This window comes from Thalia democratica, chromosome 4, assembly GCF_965202585.1.
Source record: "Thalia democratica chromosome 4, ktThaDemo2.hap1.1, whole genome shotgun sequence".
Classification (NCBI taxonomy): Eukaryota; Metazoa; Chordata; class Thaliacea; order Salpida; family Salpidae; genus Thalia; species Thalia democratica.
The window spans coordinates 3,427,745-3,451,282 of NC_139168.1; the positions used below are offsets into that span (position 1 = coordinate 3,427,745).

Consider the following 23,538-nt stretch of genomic DNA (forward strand, 5'->3'; position numbering starts at 1 on the left):
GCAGTTCATTCAAACCTAAAAGTAAACAAAACAATGCCTAGAGTTTGAGGATTGTCTGCAACAAAGTGCTTATTTATTGCTAACTACTTTAGCATTTCAATTTTAAATAAAACTTACAAAAACCTCATCATTTTACTGAGCAACCACTCTTCGTATAATAACTTTTTAAAAATGACATAACTACTTATTTTACAAAAAAAAATATTATTTTACCTCCTCATTTCACTGAGCAGCCACTCTTCGTAAAATAATATTCAAAATGATTTCTTAATTACTTATTTCACAAAAAAACATATACATATTTATTTTACCTCCTCATTTCACTGAGCAGCCACTCTTCGTATCCCTTCTCGGATTCCTCCAGTCCGTTCCACGCGTTCTGCACGTCTTGCACCAGTATTCCGTTGTGGGGGTTGAAAGCCGGCCTGTTGGACAATCGCAATTTGGTCTGGAGGGTGTTGTATGCGGATTCCAAGTTTCCCTTGTCGTCGGCCTGTATAAACAATAAGATCTGTTGAAGGAAAGAATGAAGAAAAAATTAGGAATTTTAAATAATTATCATTATTATCATATTGTTACTTATTAATATCTGTATGCTGATTCCATTTTGATTCCCTTGTCGTCGGCCTGTAAATACAATAAGGTCCGTGTAGGGGGTAAAAAGTTTACAAAATAGTATTGAGTTTTTATTTATTCACAACTGAATATTGTTATTTTTATTTTTATGACTTTTTGCTATTTGTAAGCAGATTCAAAGTTTCCTTTGTACATAATAACAATAAGGTATGTCGATAAGGTATGTGGATGAAAAAAAAATTCAAAGTATATAATGTTGAAATGCATTTATTGAGGTCTTTATAGTTTTTTTTTGGTGTAAGCCTATTTATATCTTATAAACGATTTTTTGGTTATTAAAAAATTTTAGAGAACACTTTTTGGAGTATTTAATTCGACACATTTACTTTAAACTTATTGAAAAGTAAAGCTATGATTTGTATTATAAGCACCTAACAAATTACAGTTTAAATTACTATTTTAACAAAGCAAATATTAGTTAGTCTAAAAAAAAAACTAGATGTTTACGAAAACAAAATGGCAATAAAAGCTGAGGTATTCATAGGAAGTTTTACTACCTTTAAATTTGCTTTACTAACTTTTTTTACTAACTTTACTTTACTAACTTTAAGGAGTACCTTAGTTTTTACAACTGTTGACAATATGAGCTTAAAGTTTAATACTCAGAAATACTACTGGTACCCATGGAAAACTATTAGCTTTTATTGATAACTACACTAATTACGTATAAGCTTCTGTATGTCAAATTTGCATGGAGTTCTATTTTTTATTTTGAAAATAACAATGGTAGCCTAGAAAGTTCCTCTATTAATAATCCTGCAATTTCTGTCGTTTAAGCTCAAAAGTATGATTAACAATAAGTTATTTAGAATTTTAATCATAACATATAAACAATAAGCTTTATTTGACATAACTTTAAAATTTTAAGATTTTTCACTATTTTTGTTAAATACATATTGAAGAAAGAAAATGTTAAAACACTTACACGTTTTTTAACAAACTTTTCCTATTTTGGAAATTCAAAATGACAGACATAAAATATTTGAGAAATAAACATTATTTTTATATTTAAATCGCAGATATAATACATATTAACGTCAAAAATCGGGAGAATTTTAAAATAATTACTACAACCTTTTCACTCAAGGTATGCGAAAAATAAACAAAACTAACAATGGTACTGTTTGCGCTACATTTATACACATGAATTTTCGTAAGTCGTAAATTTAAGTTGTTTGTTTAACGGTGTTTTTTTAATATTAAAATGTAAAAACAAGTCTATAAATTATTTATTTTTGTTGTAAAGTAAACAGCTGTTTATTATTGATGTGGTTGTTAAAAATACCCACTATAAAAACAATTTTTTATTATTTTAGCCTTGATTTTAAATTGTTTTACTGTGAATTTAAGACATTTGTAAAAACAGCTGTCTTTCTTACTTTATTTTTTTGACGTTTAATTATCAAATAAAATAAGTCAATTAAATAATCATGATTATTGTAAACATTTATGATTTCAAATTATTTAATTTTCAACAATATCAAATAAAATTTTTGAGAGACATAAGAAACTATAAGTAACTCAATTTAATTGTAACATATAAATGTTGTTGAAAAACAATAAAGACTGAAGTATAAAAACAAAATTTTAATATTTTAGCCTTGATTTTAAAATGTTCAACTGTGAATTTAAGAAATTGTTAACTCTAAAAAGAGCATTTTATCTTATCAATTCATTTTACTTTCTTTTAATTATCTTAACCTTGATACAAGTTTGTTTATTTAAATGATTAATTCAGTTTGATTTTTGTTTGTTCAATGTATCGTTTCTGTTTGTCAGTACTTCAATATTCTAAACTGATTTTATTTTGAACTGCTTAAACACTTAAAACTACACTTATTTTAGCTTCAAAGTATTTCTTATCGTATTTATTTTCATAACACAGTTTTTCTTTGTATTTTTGTTTTTAGTTTCACATAAACATAGAAATAAACATTTTTGAGTACAAAACAAAACCTGGTATAAAAGAAATAAACATTTAAAGTTTACTGTGTAAACTTTTAATGATTATTTGTTTTTTTCAGTGTATATTTAATAAACAAATTTTCTGTAAAAGTTTATTGAAGTGTAAATATAGTGTATATAAATACTTTTAAATATGAGAAGCAGTTAAAGGATTCCAATAAAACTTGTTATGTTTTCTTAGCTAAATTGATAACTTTTTTTCATAAATAGTACCCTAGTGCATATTACATTTGTATATAAACTTATGTCGGATATTCTTAGTTTATCTTCTTTTTTTTTTACTTTTAGCTTGATTTGATACTACCACAAAGTAAAATACCTTAAGGTTTGTTAATGTTTTGGTTTTTTCGCAAATTAATTATATTAACTTACTCCTTATCGGTATACTTTTAAACACCAATATTTTTATTTATTATATTTTTACTATTTTAGTCTGTACACGTGAAATACTTTTCTACACTTACGATATTCGTGTCTGTTTATAGAGCACCTGTTATCTCAAAAAAAAAGTATTTTATGTAATCTATTATAAATATCAGATTTTCCATTTCTCTTACCTTTGGCGGTTTCTCGTGTCTCCTGTAGTCCCTGAAACCGTTCAGCTGTTTCTGAACTCCGTCCATGGTATTGTCGGTTGTCCTGTCTTCCAACCATGGCTTCTTCTTTGCAATCCACTCGAGCAGCTACAATATGAGTAATTTGATAACAATGCTTGACAAATATTTAATATATACAGTTTAATATGAGTAATGTTGTTAGCTTGTAAAAGCTTTTTATTTAAAATTCACTCAAAAAACTACATATTTGATAAAATGTATCTTAAAAAAACATAATATCACTAAAAGTTTTGTTGTAAAGTATTAAGATTTAGAAACAACTAAGAATTCAACTTAAAACTACAGATTAAACTATTATTAAATTACTAAATAAAAGTGCAAATAATTTATGATATGAATTACTTAAAATCTAAATAACTAACATCAGATGCAAGCCTTTCATACTCGTCCATGAGTTTTTCATTGTCCTGGTTGACTTTCAATGCTTTCACAATCCTGTTAGCTGCTGTCTCAGCCTATATTATACATTTATTATTTAAAATTATCATATGAACTATAAATACTTTGACAGAAAAATTATTTATATAGTACCTAAAAAAATTTAAATTTGGAAACTTTTGAAATTTTTTAGATTTATAATTTATAAAAATTAATTAAAACTTTATTAGTTTACAAAATTTTTATTAATAAATAAAATGAAGCAAACACATTGAGTCACAAAGAGAAATGTTTACAATGAAAAAGAAAAAATTTACAAAAAAGTTGATAAAAAAAAAGAAATCATGAGATATATAAAAACAATGATAGGAAAACATATAAAAACAGGAATGAATAAAAATGAGAACAAATATTTTAAAAGAAATTAAACAAAGAAAGAAAAAGAACCTGAGTAGTAGATGACAAAGCATGATAGCAAGCAGCTAAATAAGTCATTACAGATCTTTCATCTGGCCTTGGTAAGTCAGTAAAATCTGACAATTATGAAATATATAGTATAAACGAAATGCATTGTACGTATATATTCGATGTTGGTGTGTGTTGTTAGTTGTGGAAACAAACTAGTGTAAAACAGTTTAAACAGTGTAAAACTCATAAAGAATAAACATCATAAAAGAATAATTAGTAATAAAGAAACTGTGTTAGTGTGTTTTGTAGTTGACACAAAAATGTGAGTAAACTTGTGGAAGCACAAAAAATCAAACCTAAGTATTATAAAATATAATAACTTCATTTCGTATAATACTAAAGAATATTACACAATTACAAATTTTAAGTATCAAACTAACTAGAAGTTGTAATATTTTATGAGATAAATGAGAAATAGTTATAAAGAAAGTTTCAATTCAGTAAAAGGTGATACAATTTTCTAAACATAACTTAGTATATAAACAATAAACTTTCGCTATGGTTGAAAAACAAAACGTCTAGCATATGAAAACATTGTTATTTGTTATGAAAGATAAAAAGAGCAAGATATATAAAAACAATTTTATAAATAAGTTTTTGAAGAACTACTAATAACAAATAAATACATGGACAACTACTTATTGGACTAATTCATACTTTAATTACGTAAGTATAAATAATTCAGCTAAGAAATTATATATAACTATTTATGAATTATTTAGAATTTCTAAATTGTCAAAATTTTATATCTGTTATTTTTTTAAGAATTTCCTTTACTAAAATTTTAAAAATATACAAAAACTTTTTTTTTTGCAGACAATCAAGTTATTTTTTTTAAAACAATCAAACTTGGTTAACATTTAAATAAATCTTGGTTATAACTGCATAGCTATATTGTCTATCACATTGTAATATGGCAGTTAAATGAGTCATACATTTTGTTCTATTTAGGCATTTGTTTTATTGTTTTAAAACATTTACACAATATTACAATGTAACGAAATCTTAAAAATAGAACTAAATTTAATCAGGTTAGAGTTCATTATATTGAATACTAATATTAATTTGTTTTTTTTTAGTAAAATGAATACAAAAAACGTTTATCAATATTTTTTTTACTATTGCATTTGTCATTTTAAAAATAAAAACCAACAAAACAACCTCATTCCAGTAGAGTCATTCCATAATTAATAAATTTAACAAATTTTTTAGCAAGCAAGACTTGAAACCACCACAAAGTAAATCATTAATAAAACTAAAACACACCAAATAAATTTACACAACACATGCTAGACTATTCTTATTATTTTAAACAATTTTAAATATATCTAATCATAGCATTTTATACAACCACGAAAACTCATAATAACAGAAAAGTCTATTTCATTCAAACAAGTATATCTAAACAACAAAGATATTACTTATAGCTTGGTACAAGTAAAAACAACATCTTCTCAATAAAACCGCAAGTATTTTCGACAAAGGTGTCAACAGTACGGCTGGTATAAAATGAATGAGTTCGTCAACTTATATCTGTCAACATGTTGTTACGTCATAATGAAAATAATTTATGTTGTTGAAAAACGATACGCCTTAATATTAGTGTGCTGCATATAATATTATTATGTCTTGGTAAAATTATTCTGGCTATGATTATCTAACCGTTAAAAATTATTTGGGTTTTACTATGTACTAACTTTGGAGTCTTAAAACGTGATAGATTTTCACTAAGTTTTAAAACATTATCTAAAATTTTATACTTTAAAATCATATATATATTAAAAATATTATAAAATATTTAAAAAGGGTATTCAAATTCTTTTCTAAGCTTGCAAGTACCATTTAAACTCACTGAAAAAAAAACTATTTAAAAAGGAAATTAGATCAGATGATGTAAAGTATTAGTCATTTAACTTCAACCATAATATAGTAAAAAATATGAAAGTTATTTGAAGTGGAAAATTTTGCTATTAAATTAGCTATCAAGTAAGTAATTTTTTTAAATTTTGTGACAATTTTTATCAGGTATAAATTAAAATATTTTATTAAACAGACCGGCTATTCATAACAAATAAAACCGAATGCTGTTTTATTTTTTAATTCTTGTAGTGAAATAGGAAATACGAAATTTTATCGTGACCTGATAAGGAAATATTTCATCAAAAATAAAAATATTCTTATAAATTCTACTATTGTTGTTAAGGAAAAATATGCTTTTTGGAATTTTATTTTAAAATATTTCAAGTTTTATGTTTTTATATCCTAAATAATTTGTACACAAATTTATTAACATAAAGAACAGTCATTATTATAAAATACACAGCAAAGCCGAGCAACAATTACAAAAACAACAAATTCGTAAAAATAACAGTAATTATATTCAAGTGGTCGACTTCAAAGTTACAACTGAGCAGGTGAATTTCACGGATGAACGGTTTCGAACAAAATACTTTGTTATGATTGGACGAAAAACTCGAGGCTAATTCAAAAGTTAAGTTTTCAGTTCGTGTGTGAATTATTGCATTGAAACCACCGATTTTTCAAAAGTGACAACTTAAATTTAACTTTTATGTGAGTTTTTCTTTTTTTACCTTATTTTATTTATGTTTGAGTAATTTTAAAGTACTCGAAGCCAACATGACTATAACTTTCAACATATTTACGAAGATATTTTATTAAGTTAAAGCTGATTATAATCAAATTATTTAAAATATTATGTAAAGAACTTTTTAACAACTTTATCAATGTTATGAATTTTAATCAAGTTTTTGAATAAACTAAACACGTGTTGGTGTGTAAAAGTATTTACATTCAAACAACTAGATCAATATCTTTTTCTTGATTCCAGGTTTTGAAACGTCAATGAAATATCAGAAAAAAGTTTTGTCTTATCAATTATAACAGATGCTTTTCCCGTGAGACAAAGTAAAAGAATCAATACAAAAACTTTTACAACTGAAGAAATTGTGTGAAAGTTTTCCATAAAAACACCATCAATCAACCAACAATAACCGCAGAAATTTCTCACTTAATTACTTTGTAAACAAAAAAAGTTTCTTTTAAAAAGTCACATAAATATTTGATATACAGTAATGAAAAGTTTACTCTCAAAAATAACAAAATTAAACAAACTTTAACTTCTTAAAAATACTTTTAAACTAAGAGGACATATAATTAAATTTAGTATAGACTATCATTTAAAATAAATAGAATGTTTTTTAAGAGATTTTATTACACAATCAGAACAGCCTTAACTTTATTAATTTTATTTTATTTTAATTTATTTTAATTTTTCATGCTTTAAACTTTTTCCATATACAGTACTTATAAACTATTAAGCAGAAAATTGAGTTTAACAAAAAACTAAATCCCCAAGGTAACAGAATTTTATATTCCCAAAAGTGAATACTTTTTAATTAAAATGAAGAATTCTCAAATAACTCGAATTTTATTGAGACCGCAACAATTTGCGAAGTTCAAAATACTTCAGATTAAACCGCAGATTGAGGAAACTTTCAAACTGAATTTGACAAGCACTTGAAAAATTGTTCGCAGGAATTTATGAGATTTTTATGTTTTTATTTGATACATGATTATATTGTACACACTACTCAACAAAATCTAAAACATAGAGTATAAGATTAAATTCTTAATAAAATTAATGATGCTGTTGCTTTCAATACCTAAACAATAGTTATTAACAATAACTAAGCTTATATGCATCAGTTTTATTAACAGGAAATTTAAATATGCATTTTAAATATGCTAAAACAATTATAAGTACTAAACAAGTACATTAAACTTAAAATAAACTTTAGAAAAGAGTAATTTCATTTTCAGCCACACAGAGAAAAACAAAACTATTTTAAGGAAAGCAACACACTCTAAAAAAACACTTGAGTTTTCAGAAAAGAAAAACTCTTAGCAAAGTGACAAAAACGCTGGAAAAGAATTCAGCAAATTGAACGAGCTTTTTGTCAGAATTTTTGACAAAACTGCCTTGCGGACGACACTTAGTCACGGTCGAATTAGTTTTCAACACTTTGAAAGATAATTTGTGGGTTGATAATATATTTTGCTCAACTTTAAAGAGATGATGTTTTTTAAAAAACCAACAAGTAATTCATTAAACTTTAAGTAAAATAACTTATTAAATAAAGTAAATACAGAATATAAATCTTAATTTAAATTGAATGTTATGACTTCACCACAAAACACGTTTTAGATCGGTAATCTGCGAATTGAAAAGATGAAAAGCAAACAAAAAATGAGGGGATTTAAAATAAAAGTTGTTTTAAGACGGTTTTGCCGGCGTTGTAAGAAAAGTTGAAAGAAAAATATTCGAAGAAAGGAACAAGGTTATTAGTACAAAATCCAAACATTAACCTCTAGGCGGAACAAATAAAAAGTTAAAGTTTTTTTTTTAAATACAAGTATGAGAATTCAAACGACCGGCAAAATGTTTCATTCACTGTTCGGCATAACAGCTTAATAAAACAGTTTTATGTACACAAGCAATTTACATTAAGGCCATAGGGGGGGGGTAGAAGCCATTTTTTGACCAAAAATAACATATAGACTTATATTATAGTAAATTTCATAATCTTTCAGATGCTTTTTTTAGATTTTAAAAATATAAAGTAACTTTTTTTTTATGACCGGTTATATAATGGGTTGTCTTTATAAAGGGTATATAAAGAGTAACTTTAAAGCCGTTTTTCTCGAGTTTTTAAAAATGGGCTTTAAAATCTATCTTCTCCTTTATTTTTCAAGCAATCTTCTTCAAATTTTCAGGAAATGTTCCTTACATTATGAGAAAAAAACGTTATTTGTGAATTTTAATAATTTTAAAAAATAAAAATTTTATGACAAAAATTAAAAAAAAAAAGTGATTTTTTATCAAAAAAAAATTTTTTTTTTCAAAAAAAAGGTATTTTTACTTGAAATTTTTTAAAGTCACAAATAACGTTTTTTTGTTATTGTATAAAGAATAGACTGTGAAAGTTTAAAGAAGATTGCTCAAAAAATGAAGGAGGAGATAGATTTTGAATGCATTAGTCTTTTTTTGCCGTTTTAGTTTTTCCTTCCCCATAAGGAACCTGTTATGCGGCCCGATTTTGGCCGGTCATATCTCAAAAACTAATTCGAATTTTTAAAAACGGTAAAAAGCAACTTGAAGCTTGGTAAAAACTCTATAAAATAAGATCAACTTGTAAAAAACATGGCCTACCCCCCCCTATGGCCTTAACCAAAGAAATTGTGAAAAATGTTTAATCTTTGAAAAAATTACATGGGCTCAACAGGTAGACAAATGATTTGAAACAAAAAATGAACATCAAATAACAAAAAAGCAAGATTTACCTAAATTTTGCATCATATTTCCACGTGTAAGCAACGATGATATGTTTACCACAATTAATATACAAAATGATAACAACAGGTAAGCAAGATATTATATCTTTTGTTTATAATTACCGGTTTTTGGTCAGCAAAGGCATGGTAGAAACAAGAAACGTAAGTCATAACAGCTTTCTCATCGGGGTACGGTAAATCAACTAGATCTATGTAAGATAAAAAAGTGGTAAATTTAATCTCAAGTAAAGAAGTCATTAAACATGTAAATTTATTATATTTAGAGTAAGTCATTACAGCTTTCTCATCAGGGTAGGGTAAATCAACTAGATCTATAAGTGGGAGAAAATATTATTAGAACATAAGTGAGGGGTTGAGCAAATAAAGCTTTCAATAGAAAATAAAAAGTATAATAAAACAGCTTGGTGTATTTGTCCCCAAACTCAGGACATCGCCTGCTAAGAAACAACTGGTTTTTAAGTTGGTTCTGCATGAGTGATTTTCGCCCAAAATTTGTTGATTCCTTTTGGGAATACCTGATACGGTGCAAATTACTATCAAGAAGTTTATTAACATCTTCGGATGATTGTAAAAACAATTTTCTAAATATTAACTGAGACAAACAGAATTCTTGAGGCAACAAGGGTTCATATTTAGAATATGCCAGAATACTCGGAAAAGAAATATTTGCAGAAGAAGTATTAGAATTAGGAAAAGTAGATAGAGTTAAGCCGAATAGATAGAGTTCTTAGTAAAACTCCAGATATTTAGAACAGAAAAAAACCAAAAGTGAGATCAAAAGAGCATCAGAAAGATTCAATGAAGAATAAGAAAAGACGAGAAAATGTTAGAAGAATATACAGAAGGTCCATTTATTAACATGTTTTTACCTTTTGCAGGCCACTGAATGCGTGGTAGTAGCAAGAAACGTAAGTCATGACGGCTCTCTCATCTGGTTTGGCCATATCTACAATCTCTGTACAAATTTGTAAAATACACACATTAAATATTAGTATTATCTACAAAATCTGTTTATATTTGTTAATATACAAATTAAATAATAGTCATATCTACAGTCTCTGTGGAATACTACTAATATACATATTTAATATTAATTATGATATTAAAACATCTACAATCTCTGTATAAACTTGAACTTTATTAAGCCAACAATTATAAAATACATATAACCTATGTAAAATCACGTTATGTATTGTTAATTATCCTTAAGAAATTACCATTTTATTAAAACGTTTTCTATTATTTGTGTATAAGATTTGAATATATAAATTATGCTGATTACTATTAAACACACTACCAGATTACAAAAGTAAACATGAGTTGAGAAATTAAACTAAAATGACTTATTTAAGTTATACAAAATATATTAAGTCATTTGCATTTTATCTAAATCTTGTATTTACTAGCACAAAAAAATATTTTTTTAGTAAAAAAGTGCATTTAATCATGCAACAAACAGTTCAAACAGGTGCGAAATAAATTATTAGAAAGTTTATTAAAGTGTGATGTATGTTAACCAGATTTACCAGAATAAGTGCAAAACCACACGAAACATTTTAAACTTTTAATCTAGAAATTGCTACGTTTGAAAATATTTTTTCTCTGTAATTTACGAACGTGTATTAAACTTAATCACTTAATTATACGTTATTGTATTAAATTTCAACCATGCTTATTGAGTTGGTAGATACTTATTTTATTTTATAATTCTTTATTGGACTTGTTACAAACTTGAGTTCGATATTTATTCAAAGTTGTATTTAGTTAAATTTCGATCATTTATTAAAATTTGGTCACCATAAGCAATACTAAGTTTTTGAATAAAACACTGTTTTTCATTAAAATTACTTCTTTAAACACTTTTTCATGCTATCTTTTTTTTTTCTGTATGTATAAACTTTTTAAATTATTTTAAAATTACGAGTCATCTTAAACTAGGTGAAGAATTTCACATAAAACTAAAAATAGAATAAGGAAAAAACTTTAACAACAATTTTATAAGAACTTTTTGTTAAGCCGGCTAAATATCCATACATAGCGAAACTTTCTTTTTAACCATGTCTATTGAGAAATATTCTCAGAATGCGGAAGCTTTGCATGCCCTTATATGGTCATTTCATGTTTGTTTGAAAACTTTATGTTTGTTAACATTTCTGTTGTTATTTTTCTTTTTCTCTGGGTAAGCAACTGCTTTTAATTTGTAATAAACATTGTTTTAGATAATTTGTGTTATAACACTCAAACTTATGTTAAATTTACTTAAATTCATTTTTGAAACTTTTATTTTTTGGCAACATTTGTGTTTTATTGTTGATAATTTGTGTTACGACGTTTTAAGCTTTTATTTGTTTAATCTCCATTGTTGGTACTTAAATTTTATATTTTTTAACTTTCAAAATGCTTGAGAGTTCAAAAAGTATTTCGTTTTAAACATTGTAAAACAACTTGTACTAAATTTTTCAACTGTTTATAGCAACTTTTGCTTCTACATATACAATAAAAAAGACACAAAACTTTAATTTTTTATCGGTAAAACTTTCTTTTTGACAATGTGACGCGTAGCTGTAAAACTTAAAACTTTAATTTTTAATGCCAATTTTATTTTACCCGGTATTTTGTGACATCTACTGAATTTACACGGTAATTCTTCAGTTAAATTATTAATTATATAAATGTTTAAAACAAACTTGTTTTTTGTATAGTCTTAAATTAAATTTGGTGTACAATTGTCATTTATGTTTTTAAAACTATAGTTTTAGAATACATGTTCAAGAAACAAAAATTTTAAATGTTGGTAAATAACATGTTTTTTGACATTTAATAAATGTGGATGTTGCAACATTTTAGTTGTAAGCTTTAAAATGTAAACCCAAAATTTTGTGTATTTAAATCCTAGTTGAAGTTTATACGTCAAATTAGACATAAACTGAAAGCTAATACTTTTTTAAAGTAGTTTTTAATTACAAAATGTTCTTTTTAATGTTACTTAATTTTTTATTTATATACCTTGCACATCTAACTTTTGAAGATGTCGATACTTAATACCCTTGTACATATTAGCTTAATATTTATTACCCTTGTAGTGTTAAATAATTATATTATAATATAATATACCTTGAGCGTCCAACATTTGAGGAATGTCGAGATGTTTCTCAGCAACTTCGAATGCAGTTTGCAAGTTGGTCAGGGGGTCGTCCTAGAAATATTAAAATAAACCCATAAAATATATTGATTCAAAGTGAAAGTTCATTGCTTATTATATAAAGGGGGTCGTCCTACAATTTAATAAAAATTTATTCAAAATGAAGTTTGTAGTTACAAAATGTTTTAAGATTCTAACATTTGTTTGAAAATTATAAAGTATATACTATGTGTGTTCAAGATACTAATTATTTCTAAAGTTTTTCTTATTAGTTTAATATACCTTCTGATAAATATAGTTAATACTTATTTGTGCTGAACATAGTGATTATTTCTGAAATTTTCAATATTTACTTAATTTAATATATAGTTATTACTTACCTTCCTCAATTTATCGTAGTCGATAAGTTCAGGCCTGTGGCGATGGATTAGAGCACAGAAGGCAAGACCGTCTTTCCAACTAAAAAAAATATTTATTTTATTATTTTGTTTATTTAAAGCAGTTTATTTAACTTATTGTTTAATAAAACGAATCACAGAAGGCAAGACTATTTTTCCAAATTAAAAATAATACATACTATTTTTTAATGAGCTTGTTTACTTTTTAATAATAACTCTTTTATAAACACTGCCGTAGTAAACTATTTTAACTCATTAGTACAATACATACTTCAAATTTTAATTCTTATACATATTGGAACATCTTTTTGGTAAACATAAAAATAAATAATGCACTTTTTTTATATAATAGTATTTTTACATAGGTATACTTAAAACATTAGGTCATTTAAACCGGTTTTACAAGCCAGCAACTTGTAGCTTTAATATATTTTGACATTTTAAATTGGCCAATTTAACACTTACATTTACTTTAGATCATTTTAATCTCAAATTGTAGCGGATTTACAGAATATCAATTTAGATTGAAACTTAAGAAATGTGAAATACTCAACTTTAAATAAAAGTTTACACATAACATTTAAACAAACTTAATGTAGGTTTTAAACATGATTTTTAATTAATAACTTTATTGACTTTAATTTTGTTTTAAAGCATGTTATATAACTTGATAACTTTGTGGTATTAAGTTTCCTTAACGTTTTAGGTTAGTCATTTTATTTGAATAATTTTGCATCTTAACGTCATGTGTACTTAAAAAAAATATTGATAATTTTTAATATAATTCTGTTTTTTTCTTTTTGGTAAGTAAAACACAACCTTGATTTTTTTTCAATGTTATTGTTGTATAGGAATTTTAATAAAATCTATTGAGAATTATTTTTTATTCATTTTCTCCAACTATTTACCGGTGAATGTAAGAAATATTTCATAGTATTAACACAATGGCTTATTATTTGCGTTTGATATTAAACAATTAACACATTGTTCAAATAAAACTATTATATTTTTGTTCAAACACTATTAAAAATGTTTGACTTATTTCAAAGGGGGTTGATTGAATAAATAAACATAAACTCATAAGTAGGTTAAATGCTAAGTTATGACTAAAATTTAAAATGAAGTTTCTGAGATGCTATTTTAAATATTAACTTTGTAAATAAAAAGTCGTTTTAGATTTCTATCTTTTCCAGAAACTTGACTTCAATGTACTACATTTGCTACATTTACTAGTATACTTAATTACAAACTTAATTTATGTAATAAATCTTGTTATACTTAGTATGGAAACTTTTCAAAATGACATTGTTGTAAGAAAATAATTAACAATTATTTTTATCACATTATAAATATCAGGTGTGCAAATTTTGCCTATCGACATTTTTGTAGGGACTTATTTTTGTTTAATCTTATACTTAATAGTATGTTAATTCTTATTTACCTGGTATGGAAATTTTGCACGTTGACGTTCTTGTAGGGAATTAAGTTAATAATCAGGAATATTTTTATTTTATGATATAATTATTATTTTACTATATTTACCTGGTATGGAAATTTTGCACGTTGACGTTCTTGTAGGGAGCAGTTTTCCTTTGACACCACAAAAGCAGACCTTCTTTGGCAGAAGATTCTAAAGTATTGATTGAAATATTACCAAAAATGTCAATTAAATTATTTAAATGACTTATCAACTAAAATAAAATATGAAACTTTTGAGAGCATGTTTTTGTAATAAACGTGTTTCTAATTAACATAAATGCAAATAAAAATACAGCTTCTATAAAACATTAAAGTTTATTTTTATATAAACAGTGTTGTATTAGTTTTATAAAACTAGAATACTTTTTTGCAACTAAAAAATAGTTGGTTTTAAAACTTTATTTGTGAAAACCAATGTTTTGTGTATGTTTTTGACAAAAAGTAGGATGTCAAATTAGCTAATGTTTTTCATAAAAGAACTTTTTATGAGAAAATGCAATTAAAGTATCACTTTTGTTTTATAATTGCTTTTTAATTGATTGGCTTGTTAAGAGACTTCCCATTACAATATAATAACACTTTTTATGCACTACAAAACTTTTTCTTTCAAAAACACAAACTGTATTAATCATTACCTAATCATATTTTCATAAAGCCTGTATTAATTTTGAAACATTCAGTTTCCAAGTAATTTATAAATCAAACATAAAAAACCTATATTTTAGAACATTATATTGGCTTATTGAACACTTCTACTATCTAAAATTTCTTAGATATTTAAATGTTATTATCACATAGTTATAAATATGTTTCATAAAATATGCATTTTATATAGCTCAATAAATAAATAATCCATACAAATTCAAATATGAATTAATTTCATTTTTGAACAGGTGTTTTAGTATATTTTGCAAATAAATTTCTAACCTTCGACTGAGATGTCTTGGATGGCAAACCTCAAAATGATTGTCCAGATCATTCCCAGGGTCATCTTCAGGTTTCCATCGCAAATTTCTGTGAATTACAAATTAAATATAATAAAACTTTAACATCACAATTTTTTTGTAATACAAACAATGAACTAGCTAAATTATATTTTGCAAAAAAAAACTTATTTAAATATACCTAATAATCTTTAATATTTATCAGCAATAATTTTAAAACTAGTAAATAATGTATTATACTTAGCTGAATAATCTTAATTAGTACAATTTTAATACCTTTATAGTACTGATTAAGAAATAATTTAAATAACAAATTAAAAACCTTCAGCGCCAATACTGACAAGCTTAACTCCCTTGTCATTGATGAACTCCAGGGCCTTGTTGACGTTGGCGATTTTGTGGAAACGCATTTTGCCTCTCTCTGGGCGAGACAGATGTTCTCCAGAGATCACCTTAAAACATTAAAATATAATGAAAAACCATCTGAGAAAAAATCACCTGTTGTTGTGAAAATTTACATGTGAAATTGTTATGTGAAAAAATATTTTCATGTTTGTGTGAAAAATATAAACTAGCAAAAATTAAAGTATGGTATAAGTGGATTGTGAAAAAATGTAGTATAAAAATATGCAGACACCTATACTGCAAAAGTAGGCTGTAGAAAGTTTTTAACACTTGCAAAATATTTAAAAATAAGACCTGTGAGAAAAAGTAGTAGAGTGTTAAAATTAAATAAGATGTTTTAATTTTACAAGTACTATTTTTTATTTTAGAAGAAGTATTTTGTAACAGTACAAATGAAAGCCAAAACAAGAATAAGTGCATAACTAATTTTGTTAATTAATACTATTAACAGTTTCCAAGGAAAAAGAAAACTAATTTTAAATTTAATTATGATTGAAGTTTAAATTATATCAAACCTCCAATAGAAGCATAAGTTTCAGACCATCTTTATAATATCATTAATATTATTTATTATTTATTTAATTTATCATATTACCTCAAGAAGAAGCATCAGTTTCAGTCCATTCTTGAAGTCTTCCTCAATCAGCTCAATTTGGGTTCCGGCTTTCCTCAAATGCGAGTTGCACCACGCGGTGAAGGTCTGTTGAAAATATTTAAAATGAAATTTATGAAAATGTGTTGTAACAAATACTTAAACAACTGTATTATTTACGATGCCTGTGAAACTAGTTAGTATTTTGTTTTCATAAAAAAAGGTATTTAACAAAACTGGGGTTTTGAAATTCATGTTAAATTTATGGCGGAAAAATATACCACAAAGTTTTATTTTCTCATGATATGATTAGAGATTGAATATCATAAACATTATAAGAATTTTCTACAAATTAAAGATAAAATAATTACTCTTACATATCACATGTTTAAGGGTTTCCGTTGAGGTTTGGTGGTTTTAAATTAACCAATACTTTGATTTTAGAAAACATAAAAATGACTTAAGAAAATATTTACTATATAACTTGTTTAAATGCTTTTAAATAAACAGCTTGCAAAAAGGAGGTGTTCTTACTTTTCTGATTCACAAATTTCTTTTAAATTTCAAATAACCAACATTTTAAAACTTGTTTGTCAAAACCAGCGAACTTGCAATATTTTAAAAGATCAAATAACTTATGAGTCAGTAAATTGCAGGATACAGTTTATCTTATCAGCAGAAATAATTTATTACACTTCAAAACTATCTGCTGTGCTTGTTTGCTTTTAATATATCTTATGTAAACTTAATGCTTACATGGAGATATTTTTTAAGAGTGTTAAACTGTTTAAATACTTTTTAATATTATACTTGACAAATTAAAAAGTATTTCCACACACACATATTGATACTACGCTTTAACGTTTGTTTTGATCGGAACTAAATGTTAAAATTTCGTCTTAAACAATTTACACTAAAAAAGCACTTGGCTAAATAAGTAGGTATGCTCAAACACTCAAAATTGTTAAGTACTAACAAACTGCAGTTTGAATTTCAGCACCAAAGTTAGTATTTTTAGTTTCCTGCAGCAGAAAAATCTTAAAATTGCAGAAGCTTGGACTATATAGTTTATTTCTAAATATAATTAAACGGTAATACTTTATAGTTTCATTTAATGAATAAATGTATTTTTAAATAGTGTTAAACAATATTTCTAAATAGTGCACTAAGTTGTTAAAACTTAAAATAAATTTAAATTTATGATTTATATTTGTAAATATCAAAAAAATATTATTGAAAGGACAAAATAAAAGTACGGAAAATTACAAGATTAAGTATTAAGTTGTAAAACATGTTGTAAATAATTAACTAACATCACGACTAAGGGAAGTTTGTTTTACTTATTTGTTTATTTTGCAAAATTTTATATTAAAATAACTTTTAAGTCAAACTTTTTGTTAGTTTAATACTGAAATTAAGATCTTTGCTCAATCTCATTCACAAAATTTGTACTTAATTTATAATTATCAATTTAACCAAAATTAAGACAGTTTTTAAACTTTATTTCACTGAATACTTAAACTTTTTTATACATTAACTTCTATTTTTTTTTCATTAATGTGACAATATCTGCTTATTACAAGTAACATTTTAAACATATAAATGTTAATTATCACGTTTTTAAACTTACAACAAAACTTACACCTTGTGTAAAAGACAATTTTTAAACAAAGACAACGTTTGTAGTAAATTAAAAATTGATGAAAACTTTAAAAAGTAAATATTAGCAATTACGCACAATTTATATTACAAAAATTAGTAAAAATACATTTAAAAACTGCAACTTTGTAACAAACATACAATTGTGCAACTGCAGTCGGTTATAGCGAAGCGAACAGCTACCAAAGATGATTATGACGTAGTTATAAGTTTGTCACATTCTTTTTATAGATTTAATCGCTACCTTCAAGCCTTCGAATACTTAACATGTGTTTTTAAAGAATACCCACGTATTGCCAATTGATGCTTTTTACCAAAATTTTAACATTAAATTATGATATCTTATAAAACTTTCTACATTGTTCTTTTGTACTAAAAATTATTTCATTAGTTTGTAAAATGTAATTGTAGTTGTAAAATGTATATAAAACTTGGTGTTTTATTTAAGCATCTTTATGACTTTGAACTTAAGTGCTCAGTATAATTAAATGTATTTGAAACCAATTATTCTTTAAGAAGAAAGTATTATTGACACTTTTACACTCACATATATCCTAAAGAAAATTGCTTGGAATAAAAATATAACAGAACCTTATACATGTTTATTTCAACATTTATATATATTATATTTAAGTTACCAACTGTAATAAAATTTTTAAGGATCAGTATTATTTACAAAAGTCATTGTTTAATAAACTAAAGTACAAAATATAATTTACAGAACATAAACCAAAACATAAGTAAAGCTTATAAGTATTATTTGTATCGATACAGCTTTTGACCTAGGAGCCTTACAAATTGGAAGCTTAAGTAACTTGTTTTCACAGCTACAAAAACAAACTGTCTGAAGAAAGGAAAACATATTTCTTAAATGTTTCAAAAAAAAAGTTTTTAAAATACTTTTAATTTTAGCTAAAAAATATGTCAATAGATTAAAGTATGATAAATAAAATTGTTTATAGATATTAAAAAAATAATTCAAATTCTAACCATTGTTATATATGTTATAAATTGTGTTTATAAAACTTGAATTTTTTATATCAATTTTTAGTTGTTTATATTCTAAACTATTAAGAAATTAATTTACCTAATACTTCTATTGTTACTTTTGCTTTTTAAACTTCTGATACTTAAACTAATAGTATTCAAAACTCAGTCCAAAAAACAGCTTATATTATGAAGAATCGTTCAACCAAGATGGAAATAATAAATACTCATTGATAATTTAACATTAATCACATCAAATTCACTACACTTTCTACAATTTCAGATTTTTGTAATTTATTCAAGAGATAGTTATAAATATTAAAATATCAAATATATGTATTTCTGTTAGTGCCAACTTAAAAAAAAAACTTAGAAATAATTGTACGACCTACTAAAAATTATAACTCGAACTTTTAAAAGCTCTGATTTACTTAGTCAACAAACCTTATTCAAAACATATCATTATTATAATACTATTTAATCATTGATACTTTTACATTAATCACATCAAGTTTTATTGCTTTTAATATGTTTTATTAAGGTCAGGATTTTACAATTTATTCACTAGACATTAACGAATTTTAATTATATATACAAAGTTTTATGCAAATTCAAAGAAACTTACAAACCATTGTACTCCCTACTAAAAAGGTTTACTTGAACTGGTAAAAGCCTTTATTTACTCATTTGGCTGAACTAACAAACCTTATTCAAAATATATTATCATGCAGCACTGCTTTTGACTAAAACAACTAATGATTGTATTGAACTAATGTTAAAAGATGTGGCAAAAATTACCAGTGGTCTTATTTTAATTTATTAGTCACAATATTTTTTTGTTTTAGTTTTGACTGATTATCTTAAATATTGCAAGTAACTTTTTCTGAAAACTTGAAGTCAATTACTTTTTGTAAACTTTGATAAATTCAAGAAAGTGGCAGATTAAAAAAGTGCTTGGTCATAAGGGGTGCATGACTATTGAAATTCTGACAATACATGTTTTAATAATACTGAGTTATAGTTATTTTTTATTGAACCAAAGTATTAAAAAACAAAATATTTAACCATCATATCTTATTAATTACACGTAGATAAGAATTTTTAGCTTTCTAAAAAGTTTAACAATTTTTTGAGATGTGGCTAGATATTTTTTTTTTTCTGAAACATAGTAATTTGTAATAACTTATAAGTTTTCTGTTTTTTTTTTTAGATTTAATTTATCATTATATTAATATTATTTAGACCTACAAGAAAATTTTCAATTTATAAATAGAAAGTTTCAGAATTTGAACTGTCAGAATTTTAGATCTCATGTAACTAGTTTTAGGTCCATTTTGAGAAAAAACAAAAATTATTTATATTATAAGTTATTCTATTATAAGTTATTATTTTAGTAATTATTTTGACAATTCTATATCCTATAAAAGCTGATTAATAGTTCATCCTCCAAATTTTTAACCAAAGTTAATTTTAGTAATACAAATTATGTAAAAAGTAAAAATAAACTTTTTTCCCTCAATTCATTAGATCAAAGTACTAAAACTTGAGGTTAATACATTAAGTGAAATGAAAAATTAAGTTTAAAATGAAATTAAACGTTCTCCCAGGCTGGGTCAAGCAAATAAAAATTAATTAATACTACTTGAACATTAAATTATTATTTTTGTTTAATTAATTTACTTTCTTCTGCAGAATCAAGGAGACTAAATACAACAATTAATATAGTAACAATATTTTTTTTTTCAACAATTAATATTATTTTTTTTTTTTTGAAATTACCATCTTCTGCTGTCTCTCCCAGGTGGGATTGAGCAAATAAGAACCACATAATAAATAACTAATACTAATAAATAATTTAATTTGTAATTTTATTATATTAATTTACCTTCTTCTGCTGTCTCTCCCAGGCGGGATCGAGGAGACCTTGTCGGTCCCAATCCTCCTCTTGCTGCATGTAGTTTTGTTCCTCCATATTATTAATAATTAGAAACTATCTGTAATATTTATTAGTTAGTTTTGTTTGTTCCTCCATATTATTAATAATTAGAAACTATCTGTAATAATTATTAATCAGTTTTGTTCCTCCATATTATTAATAATTAGAAACTATCTGTAATAATTATTAGTTAGTTTTGTTCCTCCATATTATTAATAATTAGAAACTATCTGTAATATTTATTAACTAGTTTTGTTCCTCCATATTATTAATAATTAGAAACTATCTGTAATAATTATTCATTAGTTTTGTTCCTCCATATTATTAATAATTAGAAACTATCTGTAATAATTATTAGTTTTGTTTCTCCATATTATTAATAATTAGAAACTATCTGTAATAACTAACAATTAGTTTTGTTGCTTCATATTATTAATAATTAGAAACTATCTGTAATATTTATTAGTTAGTTTTGTTCCTCCATATTGTTAATAATTAGAAACTATCTGTAATAATTAATGTATTGTATTTTGCCAGTTGAAGGTTTTTTTTTGTTTTTACTTAAATCCCACGATTACAAAACAACAAACAAAAAATGTACATGAACATTTTTTAAGTGCAACAATTTTAAGATCAAGCCACACCCAAAGTTTATTGGAGCTTTCTTTTGGAAAGTAGTTTCAGTCAATACACTTAAATAAGCCATATTTCACCAAACAAAATTCTTAACCTTTCAATTTTATTCATTAGGCCTTGCTTTAATTTTTTCAACTGATTTGTTATATTGAAAGCTTACATTTTTAACTTTCCAAACAATATTGCCATAGCTCACAAAGATTCAATTGTACAGATGAGTTTAAAACAACACACTATTTTTTTAAATATTGAACTAAAATTCTTAATTACAAACTAATAAACTTTGAAAAAAAAATTATTACCACACAAGGAATTTAAATGTATGTCGCACTACTCTATTTACTCCAGGTCTAAATAAACAAAGCTTAAAATGTTATAATAAGATTAAAACCATATATGTATATTAAATGACAATCTTTAGCAAATATTTGGTTGTTTTCTAAAGATAAATCACATATTTAATCTTAATTCTCAGCTCTAAAGTTTTAAAAGACACCAGTTTTGAACAAAGTGACTGCCAACATGACACAAAAGTTAAGTATTGAAAGCTAACTTCCTTGTACAAGCTCTATGAAGCTTTATAATACAGTGCATAATTGGTGAAATTTTATGTAATTATTCACTGTTTAACAAACAACTTGGTATTAAATTTTATGTAATTAGCTTTTTATTGTTCAATTTTGTGTTCTATTGTCAAGCTTAAATTTTCTCAAATTTAAGTTAATTTAAAACGATTAGAGCAAATTAAGTAACATTTAATCTACTTCAGACACTGTTTTAAGTGAAGCTAATTATAAGTATTCTATTGTAAGATTAACTTTATACTAGTTTACAAATTAACTGAAACTTAAAATAACTAAAATTATTTTCAATTTAATAACTGTTTAACTAATCTAATAAGAACATTTTAAAATTAAAAAATTAAAAGTTAACCTTTTATTTAAAAAACTTAAACTATGCAAAAGCTAATTTTCCTAAGGTATATTACTATCTTTTTCTATAATACTTTCCTAACATCGTCTATTATATTTGTTCTCATCAAAAAACAATTTAATTTTACAGAAAATTTTAAAACTAAACAAAAATAAAATAAAAATTTACAAACTAATTTTCAATAGAGGAGAAAACTAAACTTTAGCTGAGAAAATCAAATTGATGAAAGTTTTCAAGGAGAATGAAATTTTACTGTAGCCCCAGGCGTTTTTCAAGTAACATTTTAAGCCAAGAACATTCTATTCTATTTTTGGTATATTTAAAATCATTCGATCTTATTCTAATTTCGTCATCAAATTTAAAAAACTTTATTTATATATTTGTTTTTTATCGAATAGTTCAAAACTTGCAAAAAAAAAACACTTAGTTCTGCATCAAAATAATAAGTTAATCACCAGTTTATACCAACATAACAAACAAAACAAAAAGTTATATTAAAGTAAATGAGCTACTTGATTGATGTTCTTTTTAAATTTTAAAAATCAACACATTATCATTTTTCATGAAAAAAATGCATTTAATTCAATGCTTAAGTAGTGGAGCAAAAAGTTTTTAACCATTGGTGTTGAATAAAATAAAACAGTGTCTGCTCAGGCATTTAAAAATATAAACAACTTTTCTAAAGCTTTAGGTATTAAAGTGTATCCCAAAAATATACATATCAAACTATTATTAGTTTTTAACAGTTTAAAATGCATACAATTTATATTTTAAATTTTTGACAACATTTAAACAATAAATACACTTTTACAGAATCAGTACAAACTAAAACAAGAAAAGCTTTGCAAGATTAAGTTTTAACTTTTTAGTTTAACATTCACAAATAAATCAGCTGTATAAAATTATAAATTTTTTTTATCTTATACAAAAACCAAACCATCATTTATATATATACCTGAACAAGTAAATTTTAATCATGAAAAAAGGAAG

General features: G+C 24.7%; 1 protein-coding gene across 6 annotated transcripts in view; it reads right to left on the reverse strand.

Annotated features, from left to right (window-relative positions):
* LOC145834674 (alpha-actinin-1-like) overlaps window positions 1-21,033 on the reverse strand; it is a 35,810-nt gene extending 14,777 nt beyond the window's left edge. For 2 of the 6 annotated variants that reach the window (XM_082942165.1, XM_082942163.1), the window contains exons 1-11: window positions 20,929-21,033; window positions 16,401-16,505; window positions 15,723-15,852; window positions 15,384-15,470; window positions 14,520-14,607; window positions 12,960-13,038; window positions 12,552-12,633; window positions 9,540-9,625; window positions 3,581-3,673; window positions 3,159-3,284; window positions 312-493 (exon numbers count right to left, since the gene is read on the reverse strand). In XM_082942165.1, coding sequence (XP_082798291.1) covers window positions 312-493; window positions 3,159-3,284; window positions 3,581-3,673; window positions 9,540-9,625; window positions 12,552-12,633; window positions 12,960-13,038; window positions 14,520-14,607; window positions 15,384-15,470; window positions 15,723-15,852; window positions 16,401-16,505; window positions 20,929-21,015 — 1,145 coding nt within the window. In that variant the 5' untranslated portion in view covers window positions 21,016-21,033. Of the gene's footprint in view, window positions 1-311; window positions 494-3,158; window positions 3,285-3,580; window positions 3,674-9,539; window positions 9,626-10,306; window positions 10,393-12,551; window positions 12,634-12,959; window positions 13,039-14,418; window positions 14,451-14,519; window positions 14,608-15,383; window positions 15,471-15,722; window positions 15,853-16,400; window positions 16,509-20,928 lie in introns of those variants that run through there. The other 4 variants (XM_082942166.1, XM_082942164.1, XM_082942168.1 and 1 more) reach the window with 3 other exon arrangements.
* Between the last annotated feature and the right edge of the window lie 2,505 nt (window positions 21,034-23,538).